We start from the raw sequence: 23,846 nt of genomic DNA, 5'->3' as shown, positions 1-23,846 counted from the left end.
AGGGAATTTTTGGATATATTTTAAAACTATTTAATGTAGGTATTTAGGTAAATGTATACCTCTCCCACTAGACTAAGGATTCCCTGAGACAAAGACCCACATTTCTGTTGTTGACCCTTGGATTCCTGGCATCTTCCAGGGTGCCTGGAAGAGCATAGGCATTCAATAAATTTTGAATGAATGAGTGAATGAATGAATGAATCCCTGCTCTGGGGAACTTTGCACAAATAATGTAACCTAAGTTTGGGATTTGGAAGAATGGGAATAATATCACTACCTTGCAGGTTGTTATAAGAATTAAATAGAGGGGCGGCAGACTTGGCCCAGTGGTTAGGGCATCCGTCTACCACATGGGAGCTCTGTGGTTCAAACCCTGGGCCTCTTTGACCCGTGTGGAGCTGGCTCACGCACAGTGCTGATACACGCAAGGAGTGCCCTGCCACGCAGGGGTGTCCCCCGCGTAGGGGAGCCCCACGCGCAAGGAGTGTGCCCCGTAAGGAGAGCCGCTCAGCACAAAAGAAAGTGCAGCCTGCCCAGGAATGGCGCCGCACACACGGAGAGCTGACACAACAAGATGACGCAACAAAAAGAAACACCGATTCCCGTGCCACTGACAACAACATAAGCGGACAAAGAAGAAGACGCAGCAAATAGACACAGAGAACAGACAACCGGGCGGGGGAGAGGAGGAAGGGGGAGAAATAAATAAATAAATAAATAGAATTAAATAGCGCAGCCTATGCAAAGCATCTAGCTTGGTCTGGCACAGAGAAGGGGCTCGTTAAATGTTACCTTTCTTCATCTTCATCTTCCTTACTTCAATCTCACATCCAATCCATTCTAAGCCACGTGGATTCTACTTCCCATGTATCTTTTCCATCTCTCCTAGTCTGATATTCCACTTAAGTTGCTAAGACTCCTCTTGCATGCTTCTCTTGATCGGCCTCCTAATACTTCTGCCTCTGTTCTCCATTTAGTGCAATTGATCCCACACACTGCAACCAGATTAATTTTCTAAAAGTCCAGCCATGATCATTCACTATCCTTTTTCAAAATATTTTCTTTGTCCAAACTTTCCCCATAACCAGGGCCTAGTGGAACTTCCCAATTTAATTTTTCAATATTCCATTGCCATATGCTCTTATAATGGAAAATTACTTTTACAGCTCCTGAATGTGTGTCTCTCACCTCATGCTTCCTTAGCACGGTCTTTTCTCATACCATTCTTTCTTTGAATGCTTTTTGTAAAGTACTGTAAACCCCCTGCACACATGTGTGTTCTTGTGTTCCAGGAAGTGGAGTCCATGTACTATTCTTGTTACTAAATTGAAAGCATATTGAGGGCTGGGATTGTGTGTTATTCAGTTTTGCATCTTCTATAGCTCTATTGCCCTGCATTGTACTTGGAAAGCATACAAAAAATTTTTGTTGAATTTGAAATCCATATCTCTTTCAGTGCCTTATTTGTACTGAGTTCATAATACATCCAAGCTCAGGTACCAGGATGAGCTAGCTAAATATGCTCTGCCTATCATCAGTTAAATATTTGACTTCTTGCCATGTGTAACATTCTTCTCATGTCTACATAAACGGTCCTCAAAAAGCAAAAAAATTTAGAGCAACTGCAGAAGATACTGTGAGTTACAATTTCCTTTAATTCTAACTCTAAAGTAAGCACCTTCACTGTAATAATAATAGGACCTCTATGCTCATTTTGAATGCTCTAAAACATCATTATTGCTAATGCCAACAATATTGTTAATATATTTGACAATATTAAATTCTTAAATGTTCTGTGTTTAGATTATATGCAGTGGTAAATAAAATTTGTGGAAACCTGTCAAATGAACGAAAAGAAGAGATTGATAATGTAAGATATGTTACCTTAGAGTCCCTGACAATACTACAAAAGTAGATGTTGTTTTCCTGTTTGAATGACTAAAAATCAGTTTATAGTCCACACTCCTAGGAAGCTGATTGCTTGTTATAAATATATATCCTTTGGAAACACACCATAAAATTTCAGGCTGAGACTAGCACAGATATGAAAACCATTTGTGGTTGTAAAACACTTTGACCCTGTTAAAAATATTTTCATTCTGGTACAACAAAGATATTTAAGGACCCTATTTCTCTGGCCTCCATTTTTTACAAGGGGTCATGAGTGCTCCAATTCCATAAGTCCATGTAAATCTTCAGTAACCAAAACCTAATCTTTGTATTTAAAGGTTTATAATTTATTCCTCTTCCTCCCATTCCATTAACCCTTGATGTGTATATATTGAGTGATCTTTTTATTAGTATTTATAAGCTTTAGGGTTACTGAAAGAGCAGGTTCTGTCAGGACAGTAGGAACATTTGACCAATAGGTGAAAGTCAAGACCACTTTAGAGCTAATTGGCTTACATAACATTAAAACGGGACAGAATTTTTGAGATCTATGGAAAAACTTCACTGTACAAATTAGGATCCTGAGAGCCAAGTGCTTAAGGACCTGCCTAGACTGTGTCCTACAAGGCAAGAAATCGATGGCCCTGCAACGTGATTCCCCTTGACATTGGCCTCAGCTGCCCACTGATCAGCCTCACCCAGGTGTCTCAACATCCGCACTATTGACAATTTGGGCCAGATAATTCTTTGTTGTGCATTACAGAATGGTTAGGGACGCACTTGATGTCGGTAGCAAATCCCACCCCTTACCCCTAGTCACAATCAACTCTATCTCCAGATATTGCCAAATGTCCCCTGAGGGGGTAAAATTGCCCTGGTTGAGAACCACAAGGCTATCCCTGGCCAATTCATTGTTTTAATTAAGTGTTCTTTTTTATGCTTAGGGGCAAATACCTCAAGATAACAAAGTTATTTTCAGTATCAGAGCACTGAGTTGTTTATGGGAGAAACCACAGGACTTTCCAAGAAAGGAGACTTCTTGCCATTCTTGGCACACGCAAATACAACTAAGAACAACTTCTGAGTAGGGATAGGAAATTCCAACTTTTAGCTTAATGGGGTTAGGAAAGAGGCAAAATATAAACTGACAGTTTTGATCCATGTTTAATGAAAAAAAAAGTTACATGACTAGAAATGGACATATAACAAAGATCAATCTGGGAAAATATGGTGATAGGTAGAACCAGGGAAAAATCACTTGGATCCTCAATTTTCTTACATATTCCTTTTGGTTATTATTGATCCAAAACACCTCCTTAAATCCAAAACAAAGTGACAGCTATTATTTCATTGATGTTTGCATAGGAACTCACCACCGTAATGTCCAAACAATACTTTTCTATTTCCCCTGAACCCCAGAACACACACAAGCAAAGGCAGAGGTGTTTAGTATGAGATAATGGGGCGTGAAGAAAATCTGGTTTTTATTACAACAGCAAGTTAGCACTGGCAAATGTGCTTTCGGCACAAACATGCTTTTGCTAATATTTTCATGTGAAAGCTTCTATGAGATGTGACCACGTATTCTTAGCACAAGCAATCATGGAAGGATTAAATCTAACTCTGAATATAAATATGTACGGAGAAGTTTCTGATGGTTTAAATTTGAGCACATCTGAAATATTTAAAGGCATGAAATTTAAAAATACACAGACCTGGAACTGCAGTGGCTATCTCTCTGGTTTGCCTCACGATTTAACTCATTCAGCTCATGATTCTTAGCAGAGTCAGTCAATAGTCTATCATTTTCTACCCTGATGTTCAATATGATATCTTTCTAAATTAAAAAATATATATCTTTGAAAAAGAAGTCTAATTTCTAAAAACATATAATGGGAATAAATTGGTTTTAGTTATCTTACTTAAAATAAAATATCCTTTCACACTAGAAGCTGGCAAGTGTTAAACTCATTATAGACTTTTTGCCATTTGGGTAATAAAGAGAAGCAACAGATTTTACTTCTATCCCTTTAAAATGAAACTCTTGTTGGCCAGCGCACAGTAGTCACCAGCCTCTTATGCCCACATTGAATAATTTAAAGTTAGGATGAGCCCTGTCTCTTCTGATACTGTATTCTAAGTTTTTCCAGTTGCTCTACACATTGTGACTGGGCCAACTTCAACGTCCGATTCTCCTCCGCCAGTGCCTCATATTCCCGAGCCAGATGAGCAGCATCCAACTTCTCCTTTTCCGCCTGCTCAAACTTGGCACGGAGCTCCTTTCTGAAGATTCCAGGGATAGGGGAAGAAGAAGAATAAAATTTAATGCAAACATATTAAATTATGTAGTAATAGCAAAGTGGAAGTAGAATGTTTTACTCTACTTTTCTAAATTTTTACCGTAACTCTGTGCCTTCGATTAATTTATTAGCCCAGTTTTACAAGGTTTAGATCCCTTTATTTTCTTCCAGCACCTCTACTAGACCCATCCAACATACTGAACATACACAAAAATCCCAATAGGTCCTGCAACAGTTTGGGGAAAAAAAAAAAGCAAGCTGTGACAAATTGCCAAAAAATTACAATTAATGTAGGGAAAAAATTCCAGCACAATCAGTATAGATAGATAGATAGATAGATAGATAGATAGATAGATAGATAGATAGATAGATAGATAGATAGATAGTGTTTTAAATTGCTGCCTATAGTATTTTGGGTGGGAGAACATAGTTTGTCCCTGACCTAATCCTTGTCCTCCAAAATTCAGCTATCTTTCTTTTTTCCTACTTCTGAGTATAACCAATTTTTAGTAGGTTTCTTGGAATTAAAGAATCCCAACTCCTCTCTTACAGATAATATTTTCTGCACCTTTTCCTAGACCAACATATATACTGCAGCCCCAAAACAAAACAGAGCAGCTACATTGGTGCTGGTTTCACTCTTGAATTTAGTAAATAGGGTATTTGAACTACAACACCTTAACCAATTTTAGGTCTCAGAAAATATGTATGAATAATCATTGGTGTAAATATACACAGTAAGGAGCTAAAGATTTGCAGTGCAGGTTTAGATTTAAAAATATGACAACCCAAAGGAATACCAGATCTAGTCCCCTTATATGGGCCAATTAATCAAACTAGACCAGATCTAACTGGATTCTCCTTTGCCTCAATATAAGCTTATGCCACATTTCTTTCTCATCTGTTGGGTGAAGAACAGTTGGTAAATGTTCTTCAGATATGTAGGTCAACCTTCACCATCTGTTTTCTAGATGGTTTTCTAAGGGGAAAGCTTTGCCCCATTGATGTTACACTAGATGATTTTAAGTAGTGTCTAGGCAAACTTTTGTTTCAGAACTTCAAACTTACTTGAGGTTCATTTTAAATATAAAACCAACACATCAAACCCATGATTTCATGAAACTTATTCCCTAACAAGAGGCTAACACCTTATGGACAGCTGACAAAGATAAACATTAAGTAAATAATAGCATAGCTATGGCAAAATTCATGATAGTTCTACTCAAAAAATCTGTAACATTCTAATAATCCAGAATTTATATGGCTAATTCATTGAGTTAGGTCATTGGTCTAACTCATTGGTCATTTTTATTGTGCAATATTATTAGCAAAAAAACAAATGTTTGAGCCTGTGGTGGTTTGAAGCTGCATGTACACCACAAAGATACATTCTTAAGTTTAATCCATTCCTGTGACTGTGGACTCATTCTAAGTAGGATCTTTTGATGAAGCTACTTCAGTTAAGGTGTGACCCACCTCACTCAGGATGGGTCTTAATCCTTTTACAGGATTCCTTTATAAACAGACTGAAGAGAGAGAAATAGAAAGAGAGAGGCTCAAAGCAAGAAACCCAGAAGAGAAGGGAGAGACCAGCAGATGTCGCCATGTGTCATGCCATGTGGCAGAGGAGGCGAGGCTCTCCAGCAGCTGATCTTCAGAAGGAAAACATGGTCCTGATGATGCCTTTATTTGGATATTTGCACAGTTTCAAACTATAAGCTAATAAATTCCCATTGCTAAAAGCCAATCCATTTCATAGTAACTGCTTTGGGCAGCCTAGGAAACTAAACCAGAGACCAAACCCAAAATATTTCTATGGATGTTTATTCATTCATAAATTATATAAAGGAACCATTATACTAATGTATTATGTATATCATAAAGAATATCCAAAAATAGATATTTAATCTGACTAGTGGGTGAAAGTCTGATAAGGAACAATAGATTTACAAACACTTAAATTATCTCCCCACAAACTACTTATTAAGTGTAAATAAGAAAAGTGTGAAAAACCTGGAAAACACCTTAACCAAGTGACTCAACTTGAGATCACCAGTAATGGGATAAATAGATATCACACACACTGAGAAAAATAAAACCTCATTTCTGTGGTTGTTCTGCCAAAAATTCATAACCTGAATCAAATCACAAGGAAGACCAGAACCTCAAACTGAGAGAAATTTTCCAAAATTGCTAGGCTGTGCTCTTCAAAAATATTAAGAACTATTACAGACTTAAAGAGACCAAAGAAAAATGAAAATTAACTGCAAGGCACAATCCTGAACTTGGAAAAAAAGATAACTATGAAGGGCATTATTGGGAAATTGATATAATTCAAATAGGTATTGTGAACTGTATAATGGTACTGTATCTATGCATAATTTCCTGATTTTAATTACTGTACCTTCGCTAAGTGAAAGAATGTCCTTGTTCTTAAAAATATTCACTGAAAGTAATGGTGCATAATGGGAGAAAGAGGGGAGCAGGGGAGAGAGGATAAAGCAACTGGAGGATATTTTAATAACTGGTAAATCCAGATAAAGAATATGCAGGGCTTCCTTATACTATTTTTGCAACTTTTCTAAGTTCGAAATTGCATCAAAATTAAAACTACCCCAGACCATCATCCATGTGGAATCTAAGCCCCTTCTTGATATAGATGTAAAGTGGACACAACCATTCTAAGGTCCACAGGATGGAGGAATACAGTATGGATTAGAGTGGACTTACTGATATTCTATTCATGAACTATTGTGATTAGGAATCAAAGAATATGTGGCATTGGTGTGGAGAAAGTGGCCATGGTGGCTGCTGAGGGTAGGGAATGGGAGGAAGAGATGTGATGCGGGGGCGTTTTCGGGACTTGGAGTTGTCCTGGGTGGGGCTGCGGGGACAGTTACCAGACATTGTATGTCCTCCCATGGCCCACTGTGTGGACCATGAGAGAGTGTGGGCTATGATGTGGACCATTGACCATGAGGTGCAGCGGTGCTCAGAGATGTATACACGAAGTGCAATGAATGTCTCATGATGATGGAGGAGGTTGTTGTTATGGGGAGAGGAATGGGATGAGAGGGGTGGGGGGCATATGGGGACCTCATATTTTTTGAAAGTAACATTTAAAAAATAAAGACAAAAAAAAAAAAAAACTACCCCAGAAAAAGGACAAAAATAAAAATCAGAACAGATGTTCTAATATTTTCTTCCTGCACCCAATGGACTGCCTTGTGTGCCCAATTTGGTGACTCCTGAGTGAAGGCAGGCATTGGAAAGAACATGCCCCATCAGGGACAAATGGAAGATAATTTGGAAATCTGATGTGACAAAAAACTCCTTTGGGCTCTTATCAATCTTACTGCTCTTTGGATCCACCATAGTATTTAGAATTTAAGAGGCAACCAATAAATATTTGTTGCGTGAATAACTGAAGAATAAAGTACTTCAGAGACAAGTAACTTATATGAAGCCAGCCAAAAAATTCCAATTTGGCTGTAGAAATATATGGATGGTACCATGGTCATCCTAACCAATTCTGCTTTAAAATATATAAATGTAGCATTGATTCACAATTTATAAGCTTTTTTTGTCTCCTTAATTATCTCATTTGATCCTCCCAACAGATGAGCCTATGAATTATAGAGGAAAAGTATCATTATTCCATTTTAAAGATGAGGAAACAATAACTCAAAGTGTTTTATTTAATTGAAAAAGTCACACAACTAATAAGAAACAGCCAGAAATAAGATCCATCTTTCTGATTAAATGTTTAGAACTCTTTGCCTCTCAGCATAGTTGACACAGTAAATGGTGATCATTAAATAGTGATTAGTGAAATTACTTATAAGTGTCCTAAAGAAATTGATAAGTAAAACCCACATAATTAAAAGAGATACTTCTAAATCCTCCACCAATCAGATCATCTACTTCTGTTCTCTTTCTTTCCTTTCAAATTACCTGTCATACAAATAATTGAATAGAAATAGTTTTGCTTTCAAAGCCTAGCCTGAGAGTTGACAGTACTGGGTATAACAATGACTATTTTACTGGTTCCATATCTGATCTTGTTTAAAATTCCCGAAGTTGTCTGTTATTTGTTTTGACTGGTAGTGATAATAAGTCATAAAATCATCAATCCTAGTGACTGTCAGATGTTCTTACATCAGAGAAAGTCAATAATTTCTGCCTTATTGCAATCAAGAAGATTCAATTGATAGTTTTGTAAATTAGTTTCATGTCTTTAATAAACAATATACATATATTCAATGAAGACAGTCAGAAAGTCTCTGTCCCCCGTCCAGAGACTATTTACATAGACATTTTATGCTCATCCATTAGCAATTTGTAATTAAACTCTGGAACACTGCACTAACCAGACAATCCTATAATACAGAATTTGAGGAACAAACCAGTATATACAAACGACTAGCATGTGTTCCTGTCTTTGATTTCTCATTTCTACCATTCTCTTCAAAGTAATGTGATATGGGGGGGAGAAGACCGCAGGTAAAGGAGTGTTATTTCTGAAATCAAGAGCCTATGACATAGATTTCTACATTACGTGCCTCAAGAGTGAAAAACCCCCTAACCCTACAGCAGATGCTACAAGACCATCTGCTGCCCCCTCCTCAGCCACATTCCTGGAAAAGATTTTTATTTGCCAAAACCAAACAACTCCAAGTGAGTGCGTAAAAAGAATTTCGAAACTTTGGCAAAGCTGATTCCAAAATTAAGGCAATTCTTGACATTGCACAAGATTGGTACAGGGATTCATCATTAAGACTCTACCATGGTTCTCAGGACTTACAAAGACTTTATTCAAAAAAGGCAAAATTGTAGATAGTTTAGCTCTGGTGAGCTAAAGAGTTTTGGAAAACAATGTAATAAAATAATATCCTCCTCATGGAGGAATTTTTGGTTTTAATTTGGGATTTAGACTGCACCGCTGGTGTTTTGTGAGGGAGTCGTGTGTTCTGTGTTCACTTACACACAGGAGGGAAGGAAAAGAGGCCTCAAGATGACAAAAAGGTTGTGAAAATCAACCTTCATTTTATGCAGATGGAGGAATAATAAATGATACTGGATGTGGATGTCCAAAGCCTAGTCTAGACTGTGGTGTTGAAGCCCTATAGATGAATAGTACACAAGGAACATATGTACTAATATCATCCGAGACCCGAAGGCAAGACTGTAGTCCTGAAGGGGTAAGTGAGGTTTTACTCTAAGCAGGGCTTCCCAACCTTAGCACAAGTGACATTTGGGGCCGGACAATTTGCTGCTGGGGGCTGCCCTGTACATTGGCCATGTAGGAAGTTTAACGGCATCCATGGCCTCTACTCTACCCACTCTATGTAGTAGTTGACCCTCTCCCCCACCAGTTATGACAGTCCTGTCTCCTAGACATGGCAAATGTCCCTGGGAATGGAGTGAGGGAAAGCAAAATCACCCTAGTTAAGAACCGCTATGGGCCATGATGTGGACCATTGACCATGAGGTGCAGAGGTGCCCAGAGACGTACTTACCAAATGCAATGGATGTGTCATGATGATGGGAATGAGTGTTGCTGTGGGGGGAGAGGTGGGGTGGGGGTGGTGGGGTTGAAGGGGTCCTCATATATATTTTTTTAATGTAATATTTTTACAAAATCAATTAAAAAAAATAAAAAAATTAAAAAAATTTAAAAATTAAAAAAAAAAAAAGAACCGCTGCTCTAAAGCAAATGGATATTCCCATTGTCAATTATCCTAAAAAGAGTTCATCCTGGGATAGCAATAAAGTAAAAGGCAGTGTTTCCCTCTCTGTTCCCCAAACTTGGGGGCCTCTTTCCTTAGCAATGGGAACCTAATAAAAGGCACTTTTATTGTGGGGGAAGTAAATATTCTGCCCCTTTTAATGTGGCTCTAGACAGGAGATTAGGTGGAGAAATATCTGGGATATTACAGGTAAAAGATTGGACTGTATGTGATTAAGTGGTATGAAAGGCCCAAATGGTTATGATCAGCACATTCAAGGACTGTGATTAAGTACAAAACTAAATCCTAAAATGAAAGAATCCCTTTGGCTCTATCTCTGCTCCCTTAAGCAAAGCAGAGAGAGGAGAGAGTTCTTTGGCTCTTGAATTTATTCATTCAAGAAGTATTTATTGAAAGCCTATTGCCAACCAGGCACTGTCCTCAATTCTTATTACCCCAGTTGTTTCACTGCTGGAGAATGAACCCAAATCCCATAACCTACCCAGAATGCCATATAAGGCATTTTAGGAAAGAGAGGATAGAACTTCTTTCCAGCATTACTATATACCCTGCAAACAACTGTGGAGTAATATCTCCATTTACTATATCTTTATGATACAGAAAACCTAACTTCTGGGAGTTAAGTAAATATTTATGAAAATATCCTTGGAACATAAAAGTGAGGTAAGCTTTTAATTTTTATCTAGCTGTGGAATCCTTCTTTCAAAGAAAAATCTTACACCAAAGTGCAGCAAATAAAACAGATAAAATTGGACTTTCTCTGGTTGTCTATAGCATAGCCCCCTGACCAAAACTATCTCCATCCCTACAATCCTTTAAGAGTCACCCCAGAACACAGTTTAAAAACTTCTGCCTTCAGGAATTTCCTAAAGAAATAAATGCTTCTGGTAAACTTAAAGTCTCCTATTACTGGAAATTTTAAAATAAATTAAATACTATGAATAAAATATCCAAGCACAGGAAGCAGATGTGGCTCAACTGATAGAGCCTCTGCCTACCATATGGGAGGGTCCAGGGTTCAATAGCCAGGGTCTCCTGACACATGTGGTGAGCTGGCCCACACACAGAGCTGCCATGCACAAGGAGTGTGCCTGGCAAGGAGAGCCACCCCACATGAAAAATGCACAGCCTGCCCAGGAGTGGCACCGCACACATGGAGAGCTGATGCAGCAAGATGACACAACAAAAAAGAGATGCAGTTTCCCAGTGCCACCGAGGGTGCAAGCAGACACAGAAGCACACACAGCAAGTGGACGCAGAGAGCAGACAATGGGGGGGTGATAGGGGAAGGGAAGAGAAATAAAATAAATCTTAAAAATAAATAAAATATCCAAGCAGAACTTGTTTTAGATCATGTTTTCACAAATTATATACATTTACCTTCCCCCATCCTAATATGTTCCCCTAGATGAAGTAGTTCCCATATAATGTATTTCAAAAGACATGAGTATAGATTTTATATTGATTATGATATCCCCACTCTTCCAATGTTTTGTCTGAAATCCACTAAAATAAGAAACATGTTTTTCAATTCAATAATAAAAAGATGACAACTAAAAATGGGTTCTGACTAGACATTTCTCTAAAGTGGTAAAGAAATGGCAAATAAGTACACAAGAAGAGATGCTTGACATCATTAGCCATCAGAGAAACAAAATCAAAACCACAATGAGATACCACTTCACACTCACTAGGATGGCTATAATCAAAAAGACAGATAATAACAAGTGTTGGCGAAGATGTGGAGAAAGTGAAATCCCCGTACACTGCTAGTGAGAATGTAAAATGATGCAGTCTCTTTGGAAAACAATCTGGCAGTTTCTCAAAAGGTTAAACATAGAGTTACCTTATGACCAAAGAATTCAATTCCTATGTATACATCCAAAGAGAAATGAAAACATTTGTCCACAGAAAAATTTGTACATGAATGTTTATAGAAGTCTTATTCATAATAGCAATGTCCGTCAACTGATGAATGGATAAATAAAATGTGTTCTATCCACACAATGGAATATCACACATTCCTAAAAAGGAATGAAGTACTGATACACACCACAACATGGATGAACCTTGAAAATAACATGCTAAATGAAAGAAGCCAATCACAAAGGCCACATATTGTATGATTTCATTTATATTAAATGTGCAGAATAGGCAAATTTATAGAGACAGAAAGTAGATTAGTTGCTAGAGCTGGGAGGCTGGGGGGAGGGTAATGGGAGGTGACTGCTAAAGGGTGAAGAGTTTCTATTTTGGGGTGATAAAATGTTCAGAACTGACTGTGGTGATGATTGCACAACTCTGTGAATGTAATGAAAACCACAGAATTGTAAAAAGAAGTATATAATATTTTTCAACCTGGCTTTTCTAAGATCCATCTTCTTTTTGTCTTATATCCATCTTCTAAAGACCATAGCACCTAGCCCAACATCCTGTACATGAAACAGAGGAGGTGGTTTCTCCTTTGGAGGAGATAAAATGCTCTATCTGTAGCAAAGCAAACTTTCCAGTTGCGCTAATTATAGTTAAATCATGTTGTTTTAAAACCTTTCTGGCAAACAATTTGGTGATAGGTTTCAAAAGCCATAAAATATCTATATCCCACTTCTATGAGTTTACATTACATACCAAAAAAATTGTATGTTTTATATGAAAATGCTTTTGAGGACAACCAGCAAGATGGTGACAGAGTAAGGAGCTCCTAGAGTCAGCTCCTAATACAGGACAGTTAGTAAACAACCAGAGCTATCTGGAGCACCTGTTAGAGGGCTCCAGGAGACCAGAAGAGCATTCTGCAACATCCTTGAAAGAACGGAAGGAGGAGACTGCCCAACTGCAGAGAAGATTCATAAGTAGAGTGCTCCACGCCACGGAGGTCAGTGCCCATCCTCCACTGGAGGCACACGCCATCTCCCTTGGAAACTATTCCATGGCTGGAATTGGAAGTTCCACTTCCCAAAAATGGGGGAGGAAGAGATAGTTGGGCACCAAATTTAGCTACTGATTAGTAAATTCGGCAGGCTAAAGTATAATCCTAAGAACAGTCAAAGTCTGAAACTGTCCAAGTCAGAAAGAGGCAAATAACTGCCATCTTAACTCCACCCCTGGTACAAGGGGAAGCAGGGTAGACTGAAACTCACAGTGCTGGTGGATACCGGCTTCTTTCCATCTAGGTCAGATTGCAGCTCTAGCCTAGGCCCCAACCCCACCTCCAGCAGGGAGGAAGCTGGGAGGACCTGCACCAGCCTCTCTGGGAAATTATAGGCCACACTGGAGGCCAGTGATTATCCTACTTTGGCAGTACAAGCCTCCCCAGGAGATATTCTGTGTCAGGAATTGGAAGCTCTGTTTCCCAAAAATGGGAGGAAGAGATGGTTGGCCACTGATTTCAGTTACTGATTAGTAAATTCAGCTGGCTAAAGTATAACCCCAAGAACAGCTAAAGTTTGAACCTATCCAAGTCGGAAAGAGGCCAGTAACCACCATTTTGACTCAGCCCCCCTTAAGAGAGGAAGCTGGGCTGACTGAAAATCACAGTGATGGTACGGACCAGTTTCTTTCACCCAGATCAGCCTATAGTCCTAGCCTAGGGTTCAGCCCCACCTCTGGCAGGGAGGAGGCTGGCTAGCTCAGTACCAGTCTATCCAGATAACTGCAGGTACATTTGGCTGGCACAGACTGAATAAGAAGAAGCCTACCAGGGTAACAGAAGAAGCCTACCAAGTCATCTTGGACCCACATTGCACAGACAGGCAGGGGAGAAAGAGGCATGAAACTTCATCAGTTTCTCTAGGCAACTATAGCCTAGGCCTGCATGACTTGGATTATTCACACAGCTGTGATTCTGTCCCTACCCCTGTCAAAGGAGAAAGTTGGGAGAAGCTTTATAGGCCCCTGGGGCAATACGGGCAACTTAAGCCTCGACAGCTTATAGCACCAACTACAGCCATGGCTTCTACTGCACAACCAGCAAGGGAGAAAGGGCAGGAAGGCTTAAACTTAAAAGAAAAACTGCACCCAGAATAAATACTCTAGTAAGCCAGATGCCAAGACACCAACAAAAAATTACAATCCATACCAAGAAACAGGAAGATATGGCCCACTTAAAGGAACAATATAAGTCTCCAGATGACATAAAGGAGTTGATATGACTAATCATAGATGTTCAAACAAATCTCCTTAACAAATTCAATGAGATGGCTAAAGAGATTAAGGATATTAAGAAGACATTGGATGAGTACAAAGAAGAATTTGAAAACATACATAGAAAAACAGCAGATCTTATGGGAACGAAAGGTATAATAAATGAAAATTTAAAAATACTGGAATATAATAGAAGATTTGTGGAGGAAGAATAAAGGATTGCTGAGCTTGAAGAAATGGGCTCTGAAAGTGAACATACAAAAGAACAGATGAAGAAAAGAATGGAAAAAATCAAACAAAGTCTCAGGGAACTAAATGACAGCAAAAGGTGTGCAAATATATATGTCATGAGTGTTCCAGAAGGAGAAGAGAAGGGAAATGGGGCAGAAGGAATATTTGAAGAAATTATGGTAGAATATTTCCCAACCCATGGGAAACAGACTTGGCCCAGTGGTTAGGGCGTCCGTCAACCACATGGGAGGTCCACAGTTCAAACCCCAGGCCTCCTTGACCCGTGTGGAGCTGGCCCATGTGCAGTGCTGATGCACACAAGGAGTGCCCTGCCACGCAGCGGTGTCCCCCGCATAGGGGAGCCCCACACGCAAGGAGTGCGCCTGTAAGGAGAGCTGCCCAGCGCGAAAGAAAGTGCAGCCTTCCCAGGAATGGTGCCGCTCACACTTCCCGTGCCCCTGACGACAACAGAAGCGGACAAAGAAACAAGACGCAGCAAATAGACACAGAGAACAGAAAGCCGGGGGAGGGGGGAGAATTAAATAAATAAATCTTTAAAAAAAAAAAAAGAATATTTCCCAACCCTATTGAAGGACATAGATATCCATGTCCAAGAAGTACAATGTATTCCCATCCAAAAAAATCCAAATAGATCAATTCTGATACACATACTAATCAGAATGTCAAAAGCCAAAGAAAAAGAGAAAATTCTGAGAACAGCAAGAGAAATCAATACATAACATAGATACCCAATAAGATTAAATGCTGATTTCTCACCAGAAACTATGCAGGCAAGAAGACAGTGGTGTGATATATTTATGATATTGAAAGAGAAAAATTTCCAGCCAAGAATGTTATATCTAGCAAGACTGTCTTTCAAAAATGAGGGTGAGTATACAATATTCACAGATAAAGAGAAACTGACAGAATTTCTAACCAAGAGACCAGATTACTAGAGCCTGAAAAGAAAAGACAGGAGAGAGGGAGGCCTGTAAGAGAGTCTGGAAATGAAGATTATATCAATAAAAGTAACTAAAAGTGTCAAAAGAGTGGTGAAAATAAAATACGGTAGATAAAAGCCAAATAGTCAGGAATAACCTTAACAATATAAAACACTTGTATTCAGAAACTATAACTCAATGTTAAAAGAAATCAAAAAAGGTCAAAATAATTGGAAGAATATTCCATGATCACAGATTGGAAGACTAAACATCATTAAAACATCAAGCCTACTCAAATTGACATGTAGATTCAATGCTACACTGATAAAAATTCCACCACCATTTTTTAAAATAAATGAAAAACACATTATTACATTTATTTGGAAGGGTAAGGGGTCCTGAATAGCCAGAAACATCTTAAAATAGGAAAAGCAAAGTTGGAGGACTCTCATCTCCAGACTTTAAATCATATTACCTCACTACAGTGGTAAAAACAGCATGGTACAGGCATAAAGACAGACACATAGACCAATGGAACCAACCTGATGGTTCAGAAACAGTTCCTCGCAACAAGTGGTCAAGTGATTTTCGACTAGCCTGTCAAACTTACCCAGCTTGGGCAGAAGAGTCCATTCAACAAATGGTGTTGAGAGAACTGGATATCCATAGCCAAAAGAAGGAAAGAGGACCCCTATCTCACACCTTATCCAAAAATTAACTCAAATTGAATAAAAAACCTAACTGAAAAGCAAGAATCATAAAGCTTCTAGGAGAAAATGTAGGAAAATATCTTCAAGACCTGGTAGTAGGTAGGGGATTCTTAAAGGAGATAAGAGGAGGACTGAGATGGACTACTGATGTTTAATGTATGTAGAAGTTTTAATTAGCTTTACTGTAAAAGTATGAAAATGTACAGAGGTGCTGACAACACATACTGAGTAACACCTGGTTTATAAAAGGGGATGTGGCTGAAAAAGGTAGTCTAGGAATATAAATGCCAATTGACAGTATGCAAAAGAATAATCTAGGAAGTGAATAGCACAGTAAGCCAAAAGGTGGATGAGAATTGTGGTTGATGGTACAGACACAAGCGTGTCCTTTGTTAGCTAGAGCAAATGTACATCGCCATTGCAGGATGGTGGGAATGTGGAGAAGCATGAGAAAAATACAACTGTAGTGACCTATGGACTATGGACTGTGGTTAGTAGTAATAATGTAATATTCTAGCATCTAGGCCAAAGATGTACTGTGTTGATAATGGATCAGTATGGAAAATGTATGCCAAACATATGCTATGGATGTGGTAATAATCAGATGATATTATCTCATAATCTGTAACAAATGTTCCACCACAGTGTGATCATGTTGATAGAGGAGTGTTGTTTGGGAATTCTGCATATGTGCATGATTGTTTTGTAAGTTTACAACTTCCGTCATAAAAATATATTTAAAAAATAATAAAAGGATGGGTTGGGGGAAAAATACACCAAATGTAAAATAAGGGCTATAATTAGTAGTAAGAGTTTGATAATATTCTTTCATGATTTGTAACAAATGTCTCACAACAATGCAAGGTGTTGGCAGAGGGTTGATGTATGGGACCCCTGTACGATGTTATGCATGTTTGCTTTGTAGGGTCACGACTTTTACTATACACTTATTTTTTACATATATTCATATATAAATGATATAAAAATAATAATAGGGTGGATTGGGGGAAAATACTTCGGTTAGCGGTAATATTTCAATGATGCTCTTTAATCATTAGTTAAAAACATTAAACAACAATGCGAGGTATTGGTGGTAGTGGGGTATGACAGTCCTGTATGATGTTATACGTTTGTTTTGTAAGTTCACAACTATTACTATACACTTATTGTTTATGTATGTTTATGCATGAATGATACACTTCAATAATTTTTTAAAAATTTAAAACAAAAATCTGCTTTTGTTATAATATATACACAGTCACATTCCATGTTATACTCCTTGTAACCATGTATGAATTGCATCAAATATTTTTATGCATGCAAGGGCCTGAAAAGAAATATGCAAAAGTTAGAACAGATGTTTTGTAAAGATAACAGAATTCTTGGTGATTTTTTTAAAGCTTTCTATAAAGTTGTCATATTACATTTAGAGTGGGAAGGGGGAAATAATTCAGTAAAAGTCAATATGGGCTTCTCTTACATCATTAGTCAATCAGCCAGAAGCAATTTTATCAGCTCTTCTCATGGCACCTCAGCAAGTTCTCTCAAACATAATTCAGAGAGACTCCCTTCTGGAGGTGATAGAAAAGTTCAACTCAGAATCCAAACCTTAAGCTACACCTGAATGACTCCATTAAAGAAAACTCTCCTTTAAAATACCTTGCTTAGCATCATCCTACACTATTCAGAGCACATAATCAGCCGCACTTTATGAAATGATGGGCAAGAAACTCTCATCAGAATCATCAAAAAAAACAGAGAGCTAATTACTTGGATCAACCCCATTTGGCCCCATTTATCTTGCTTGAAAACAAAAGACTGTTTAGGAAAATATCTGTTGCAAAATGAATTTCTGCTTCAGTAAAGTATTAATGAAAACTATGCATGCTAATAGCCCTTGGAGAGTCAACCTCATTTGTTAATATAAGATACAACCAGACTTCCTAATTTAACAGTTTATCTCATTATCCCTTTATTGCTTATATTGACCCCGTATTTTAAATATACACTATACAAATTACAAATAAAATACGTATACACAGAAAATATTACTACCACCTATAATCAGACACTCTAAATCATCCTCACACATATTTCATCACCCACTGTATACACAGTTCCATACTGGGTGTTTGAGATTCAAAGAGATATTAAAGGATGTCCATGTGGAAAGCATGTATAGTAGGAAAAATAGGACATAAACTTAAATGGAGAACTATCAATAAAACTAGCCTATAAAATGTGCCAAAACAATAGCAGTGGACATTCCTTCACTTGGGAAGAGAGCTGATCACAGTGGGTGGTTGGGGCAGGAGCTTGGGTAAAGCCTTCCTCAGGGGAGGAGAGCATTTGGGCAGGTACAGAAGGAATGGGCATTCTAAATCTAGAACTTGATGTGAGCAAGTCTCAGAGGTAGGACAGTTTGCCTCCTGCCTTGCAAAAGTGAATACACCAAAGGGAAGGGACAGCATAGAAAGTTCTACAGTGGCCAATGCCAGAAGCATACTGGGGTAGGTCTTGAAATCCAGGCCAAAAATTGGGTGCCATTTTATAACAATGAGAAGTCATAGGCAGAAAAATCAGTTATAATATTGCATCTATAAAGATTTAAAGTAATAAGGCCCTGAACCCAAATGGTAGAAATGAGAATGGAAGAAAAGAAACTTGAGAGACTTTATGAAAAACAAAGGAGAAAATTTTTTAAATCTGGCCTTGGGAAGCAGATGTGGCTCAAGCAATTGGGTTCCTGTCTACCATATAGGAGGTCTGGGGTTCAATACCCAGGACCTCCTGGTGAAGGCAAGCTGGCCCATGTGGCGAGCTGGACCTTGCAGGAGTGCTGCCCTGCACAGGTGTGCTAGCCTACATGGAGAGCTGAGGCAGCTAGATGACACAACAAAAAGAGACACAGAGGAGACATAATAAGAGATGCAGCAGACCAGGGAGCTGAGGTGGCACTTCCCACTCTGGAAGGTCCCAGGATTGGTTCCTATAGCTGCCTAATGAGAATACAAGCAGACACAAAAGATCATACAGTGAATGGACACAGAGAGCAGACAATGGAGGGATGGGGGCATAAATAAATAAATAAATAAATAAATAAATAAATAAATAAATAAATAAATAAATAAATCTTTAAAAAAAAAAAGACTGTGGCCTTTTGCCTTGTATCCAACCAATTATTTAGAGAGAAAGAAATAAAGATAATACCAAAGTTTCATGAAAATGCCAATGTTAAAGCAGATTTGGGGAGGAAATAAGAGGAGTACTACAGAAATATGTTCACACATATGAACAGCATGTACATTAAGTCAGAGGTCTGGCCCACTGCTTTGTAATACCCACAGGTTGTATAAGGTATCTCCATTAGTCTGCCAGCCTTCTTATTTCTAGTAATTAACCCTGCCTTTCTTATTTTACCATTGTAGTGGTGCACTGCTCTCAACCTAAGCAGCAGGGACATGTTTCAAAGACCAGATGTGTCATTGCCATATCATTTTTTGCTTATCTTTTTAAAAAATACACACAAAAATATACTTTCAGAACATATTTAGGGAAGCAGATGTGGCTCAAGAAGTTGGGTGTCTGCCTACCACATGGGGGTTCCTGGGTTCATTCCCAGTGCCTCCTAAAAAAGGCAAGCAAGACAGTAAGCTGATGCCACAGTGAGTACAACGAGCTGACACAACAAGATGATGCAACGAAGAGACAAGGAAACACAATGAAAGACACAACAACGGGGAGCAGAGGTGACTCAAGTGATTGGGCACCTCCCTCCCCCATGGAAGGTCCTGCTTTCAGGTCCCCGTGCCTCCTAAAAAGAAGAAGAATACACAAGACATGGACAGTGAGCAGAGAGTGAGCGCAAACAATAGGTGGGGGGGAGGAATAAATAATGAATAAACAAACATTTAGTAAGTGTGCTTGCGTTGCCAAAAAAAAAAAAAAAAAGCAACACATGGGGTTAATGTAAATAGCAAAGTCCTCCAGTACCTTCAATCTGAAGAGCTTACAAATAAATACATAATTACCTGATTTTTTCCCCATCATACCACCACAGTTCATATGCATACACATGTCGCATACACACACAGAGACAAACACACTAGAGGTACATCCAGATTCCCCTTCGACTTCAATATTGGTCACATTTATTAATGGGCTTCTCCAATTCCTTCGTGAAACTTTTTTTAGAATTCATATCATGTGCAATCTAAGCAGTCCAACAAATTTATCAAAACTTGGCCAAAAGAAGAGTCCCAGACCTATGAAGGAAAATTTGTGTTTCTGATCTCCTAACAAACATCGTTTAATTCCCTATAACCAGAAGTCCAGATATAACTTTATGTTTGAAGCACAACAAAGCAAGGAAGTAAAAAAGAACTCGGAACGTGACTAGGTCTTGAGGTTGGAGCAGAGCCTGCCTCCAAATTCCATGCTGCTCACCACCTTGCTATACTACCCAACCCCCATTCTAGGTAGTCTCAAAAGAGTTCCCAGAATTTCACAAATTTCTCCAGAAAGATATACTTCACTTGAGTTCACTTAAAAATTAAGTAATAAATATGCAGCACGGATCACTTCAGTAAGAGAAAGGGAAGTAGGAGAAAGTTAAAGAATCACAGCATGTTTGGATTTTACATGACTTACTCAACAAAAATTCATCCAGCAGCTGTGTCGCATACTGCTCGAGGCTCCCGGAATACAATGGTGACACTGTCCCTGCTCATATGGCACTTACCACTTAGTAGGTGATGCAAATATTAATCAGATGATCTCCCTCATAAATGTTTAAGCCCAAACTCTGACCAGAGCGATGAAGTAAAGAATCTGATGCTTTGAAAGTATAAAAGAATGGGAGATCACTTGGGGGAGACATCAGCAAAATGTGAGGGTTAAAGAAATAGAATTCTGAAGCAAAAAGTTATGAGTGAATAAAATTAGAGTGCTCCAATTAATAGGACCGTACAATTCCCTACGGCAGAGCTCTAATGGCAATAGTTACCAAGATAAAACTCACACGGACTATAAAATGCAGTTAGTTAGCTAATATATTTACATTCTTCCCAAGAACTATTCGAGTGGCTTTTTTCCCGGGGTGGGAAAATCTACCATGTTAGCATTGATTGATGTTCACCCCGAGCGTGAGAGCTCTGGGACTTCTGTGCCCATTCACAAAGAACATATGGCTCTGGGTAATATTTAGACATTTTTAATTTCCTGTACTAAAAACTTTTATTAAAGATTTAAATTTTGAGTGGAAAGCACCCCTGCTCTTCCTCTCACAACTCCACACAGTAAAGCAGTGCCATTTGGATTACAAGCAACGTGCACGTAAGTTGCCTGGAAACTTTGGAAGCAAGTACTGTGGGTTCCTGCCGCCGCCCCCACCCGGATATCCCCTCCCTGCCACCCCGGGTCAACGCTGTAGACCTTGTTCAGAGGTGCGCATGCGCAGGGGGAGGATACTCACTTCCGTTCCTCGAGCAGGGCAATTTCCTTCTTGACCTCATTGTATTCTTCCGCTATTTGGCAGTGCTGTTTGAACACCTCCATGGATTCCACCGAGTCGTGACAAGGCGGCAGGGGCTTCACAAACAAGAAGAAGAAATCAGCCCTTGGCTTCGCATCAGAATAAAATACCATTTTCCTCTGCGGATGTTCTTGAGAGAGAGGTGCTGTGTGTGTGTGTGTGTGTGTGTGTGTGTGTGTGTGCGCGCGTTTGTTGGCTTTTGTTTTTGTTTGGGCATGAAAACAACATTGTCCATCAGCATTCACCACCAGAGTTTGGCCGATTCTACTTGACTAAAACTAAGGGGGTAGGCTGAAATTCCCCGCATTCTTCTCCCGGTGTCATCCAGGGTCGTTTTCAGGCCTGAGCCAGAGCCCTGAAGCCCGTTACATGTCAGTGATCTGCCATGCGCCGGAATTAACATTCAGTATGGTAATGATTGTGCCATGCCCCCCAGAAATCTTGCACTCTGCCTCGGAGAAGGACAGTGGTGGGGAAACGTTTCAGTTCTCTATTTGATTTACCCCTTGTACTCTGTTCTTAGAGACGAGAAGCATCATCTCATCTTGTAGAGCTCAGTAGCTCTGCAAGAAAGGAGCTCTTCTGAGAACCGGAGGCCGGGCTGAAGATAAATGCTTGCAAGGATTAACCATTAGGTATCAAAGACCAAACCCCAGATAAAACCATGCCTATGACATGAGAGGCTGAGGACATCACAGATTCACGTCTTTCCTTTTCTGTGAGGGAAACAAGGCCTGGCAATGGCAAACCTTTCTGCCCATAACATGGTCAAGATCCTATTTCTAGAAATTATTTTTAAAGAACTTGTTTTTCCTGAGTTTACAACTCTAAAATCCGGTTAACAACACGTTATTAAAAGCACTACATTTACGAACACTAGTTAATAGTCTTTTAAAGAGTTTTTATAATTATAGAAAATCTTTTTGTAAAATCTGAGAAATATGAATCCATCGTTAAATAGGCTCTTCAGCCTAACTCACTCGTCTCCAAAGTCTGTAATATGTCATATTCTTACCAGTTTTATATCAGTAAACTGGGAACTAAGGGATTTCTTAGCATTTGCTCTCTCCTCTCATTATATTCCTTAAGGACACAGAGTCCTTTGAGTGTCATATTTAGTGGTCCTACCTAGGAGGGAATACTCTATAAAGCTGGTTGTTCTGGTTGGCCTATTTAGTATGAGGCCTCTAAGTAAAATCTTCTAGAGGAAATAAAATCCTAAATTGGTCAAATTTACCTTCATGTGGAACATACCAGAAGTCATGAAAAATCTAATAATAATCATATTATGTAGCTTCTTTCCATACTGCCCCCTGAACATAGTCACAGCATAAACTCAGCCTGCTCGAATTATTATCCCTTTCTATATAGAAATAAGTTGAAAAGTAGTGCACAGTGGTATTACAAAATAATTTACCCCACGAGCGAAAAGCGGATGCCAAAGGAATTCAGAACGCCTGGCTTCTCCAGTCTGTGTTGTAGAAATCACCACCCCCTCATCAATTTTCACCTGTTGTGCTGGCAAATGACCAGGTATAACAGTAAGAGAAATGAAAGCAATTTACTCTGGGCACTGGAGCCAAGCTGCCATTAAATCATCTATGCCTGTTAAAAGGATTTACATAGTGGATGGCCCTAAGACTCCCCGCATCCTATTTCCTGTCCTTACAAATGCCACATACACTACACTCAGTTCAAACAAGAGTGCAGTCCATAACTTGTCACATGTGGTATCTGAACAACTAATTCCACATAGTTACCCATGGGACAGCCAAAAGGTTCTAAGACCATGCGTAAAGGATTTTGCTTAACACTAACTGCATGCTTAAGAGGCTATAGATGAGAGTAGTCCTGTTAAGGGAAAAAGGTTTTTTCCTGGTATGATTAGAAAGGAAAACAAAATTTTATGTGTGTGTATGTTTTTCATAATTGTGAGACCTTTTTTACGATTCACTTGCCATTCTGTGATACTCTTAAGTGGGAAATTCTTTTGTTTAATCTTTTCTTAATTGACACTTCCTAATTGTTGAAAAAATTAAAATATTATATATAGGTAGTGTGATCATGATGCTATGGCTATATGAAGATAGGGAATATTTCAGGATATATTTAGTATCCTCATATACTCTTAGATTAATCATGCTGCCAATACAGGGTGACACTTCAGCATCTGACTCTTGCAAGCTTTGTCTTCATCCCAGCCTCACATATAATTTGGCATCTCTTCAAGTTCCCCCAATTTGCATGAAAGCATTAAAGAGCAAAATATATATTTTTTTAATCAAGGAGGGCAGTATCCCTTAAATCCCACTTGAAGGAGGGGAAGGTTATATTGCTAAACCCACTAC

The 23,846-nt window shown here is 38.9% G+C and overlaps 1 protein-coding gene across 1 annotated transcript in view; it reads right to left on the bottom strand.

Moving 5' to 3' along the window:
* Positions 1 to 3,035: 3,035 nt before the first annotated feature.
* MAP3K7CL (MAP3K7 C-terminal like) overlaps positions 3,036 to 23,846 on the bottom strand; it is a 45,439-nt gene continuing 24,628 nt past the window's right edge. Inside the window, exons 4-5 of the mRNA XM_004468656.4 lie at positions 21,439 to 21,554; positions 3,036 to 4,173 (exon numbers count right to left, since the gene is read on the bottom strand). Coding sequence (XP_004468713.2) covers positions 3,993 to 4,173; positions 21,439 to 21,554 — 297 coding nt within the window. The 3' untranslated portion in view covers positions 3,036 to 3,992. The remainder of the gene's footprint in view (positions 4,174 to 21,438; positions 21,555 to 23,846) is intronic.

This window comes from Dasypus novemcinctus, chromosome 4, assembly GCF_030445035.2.
Source record: "Dasypus novemcinctus isolate mDasNov1 chromosome 4, mDasNov1.1.hap2, whole genome shotgun sequence".
Classification (NCBI taxonomy): domain Eukaryota; kingdom Metazoa; phylum Chordata; class Mammalia; order Cingulata; family Dasypodidae; genus Dasypus; species Dasypus novemcinctus.
The sequence above is the reverse complement of the archived record's forward strand: the minus strand, read 5'-3'. Positions and strand labels throughout refer to the sequence as shown.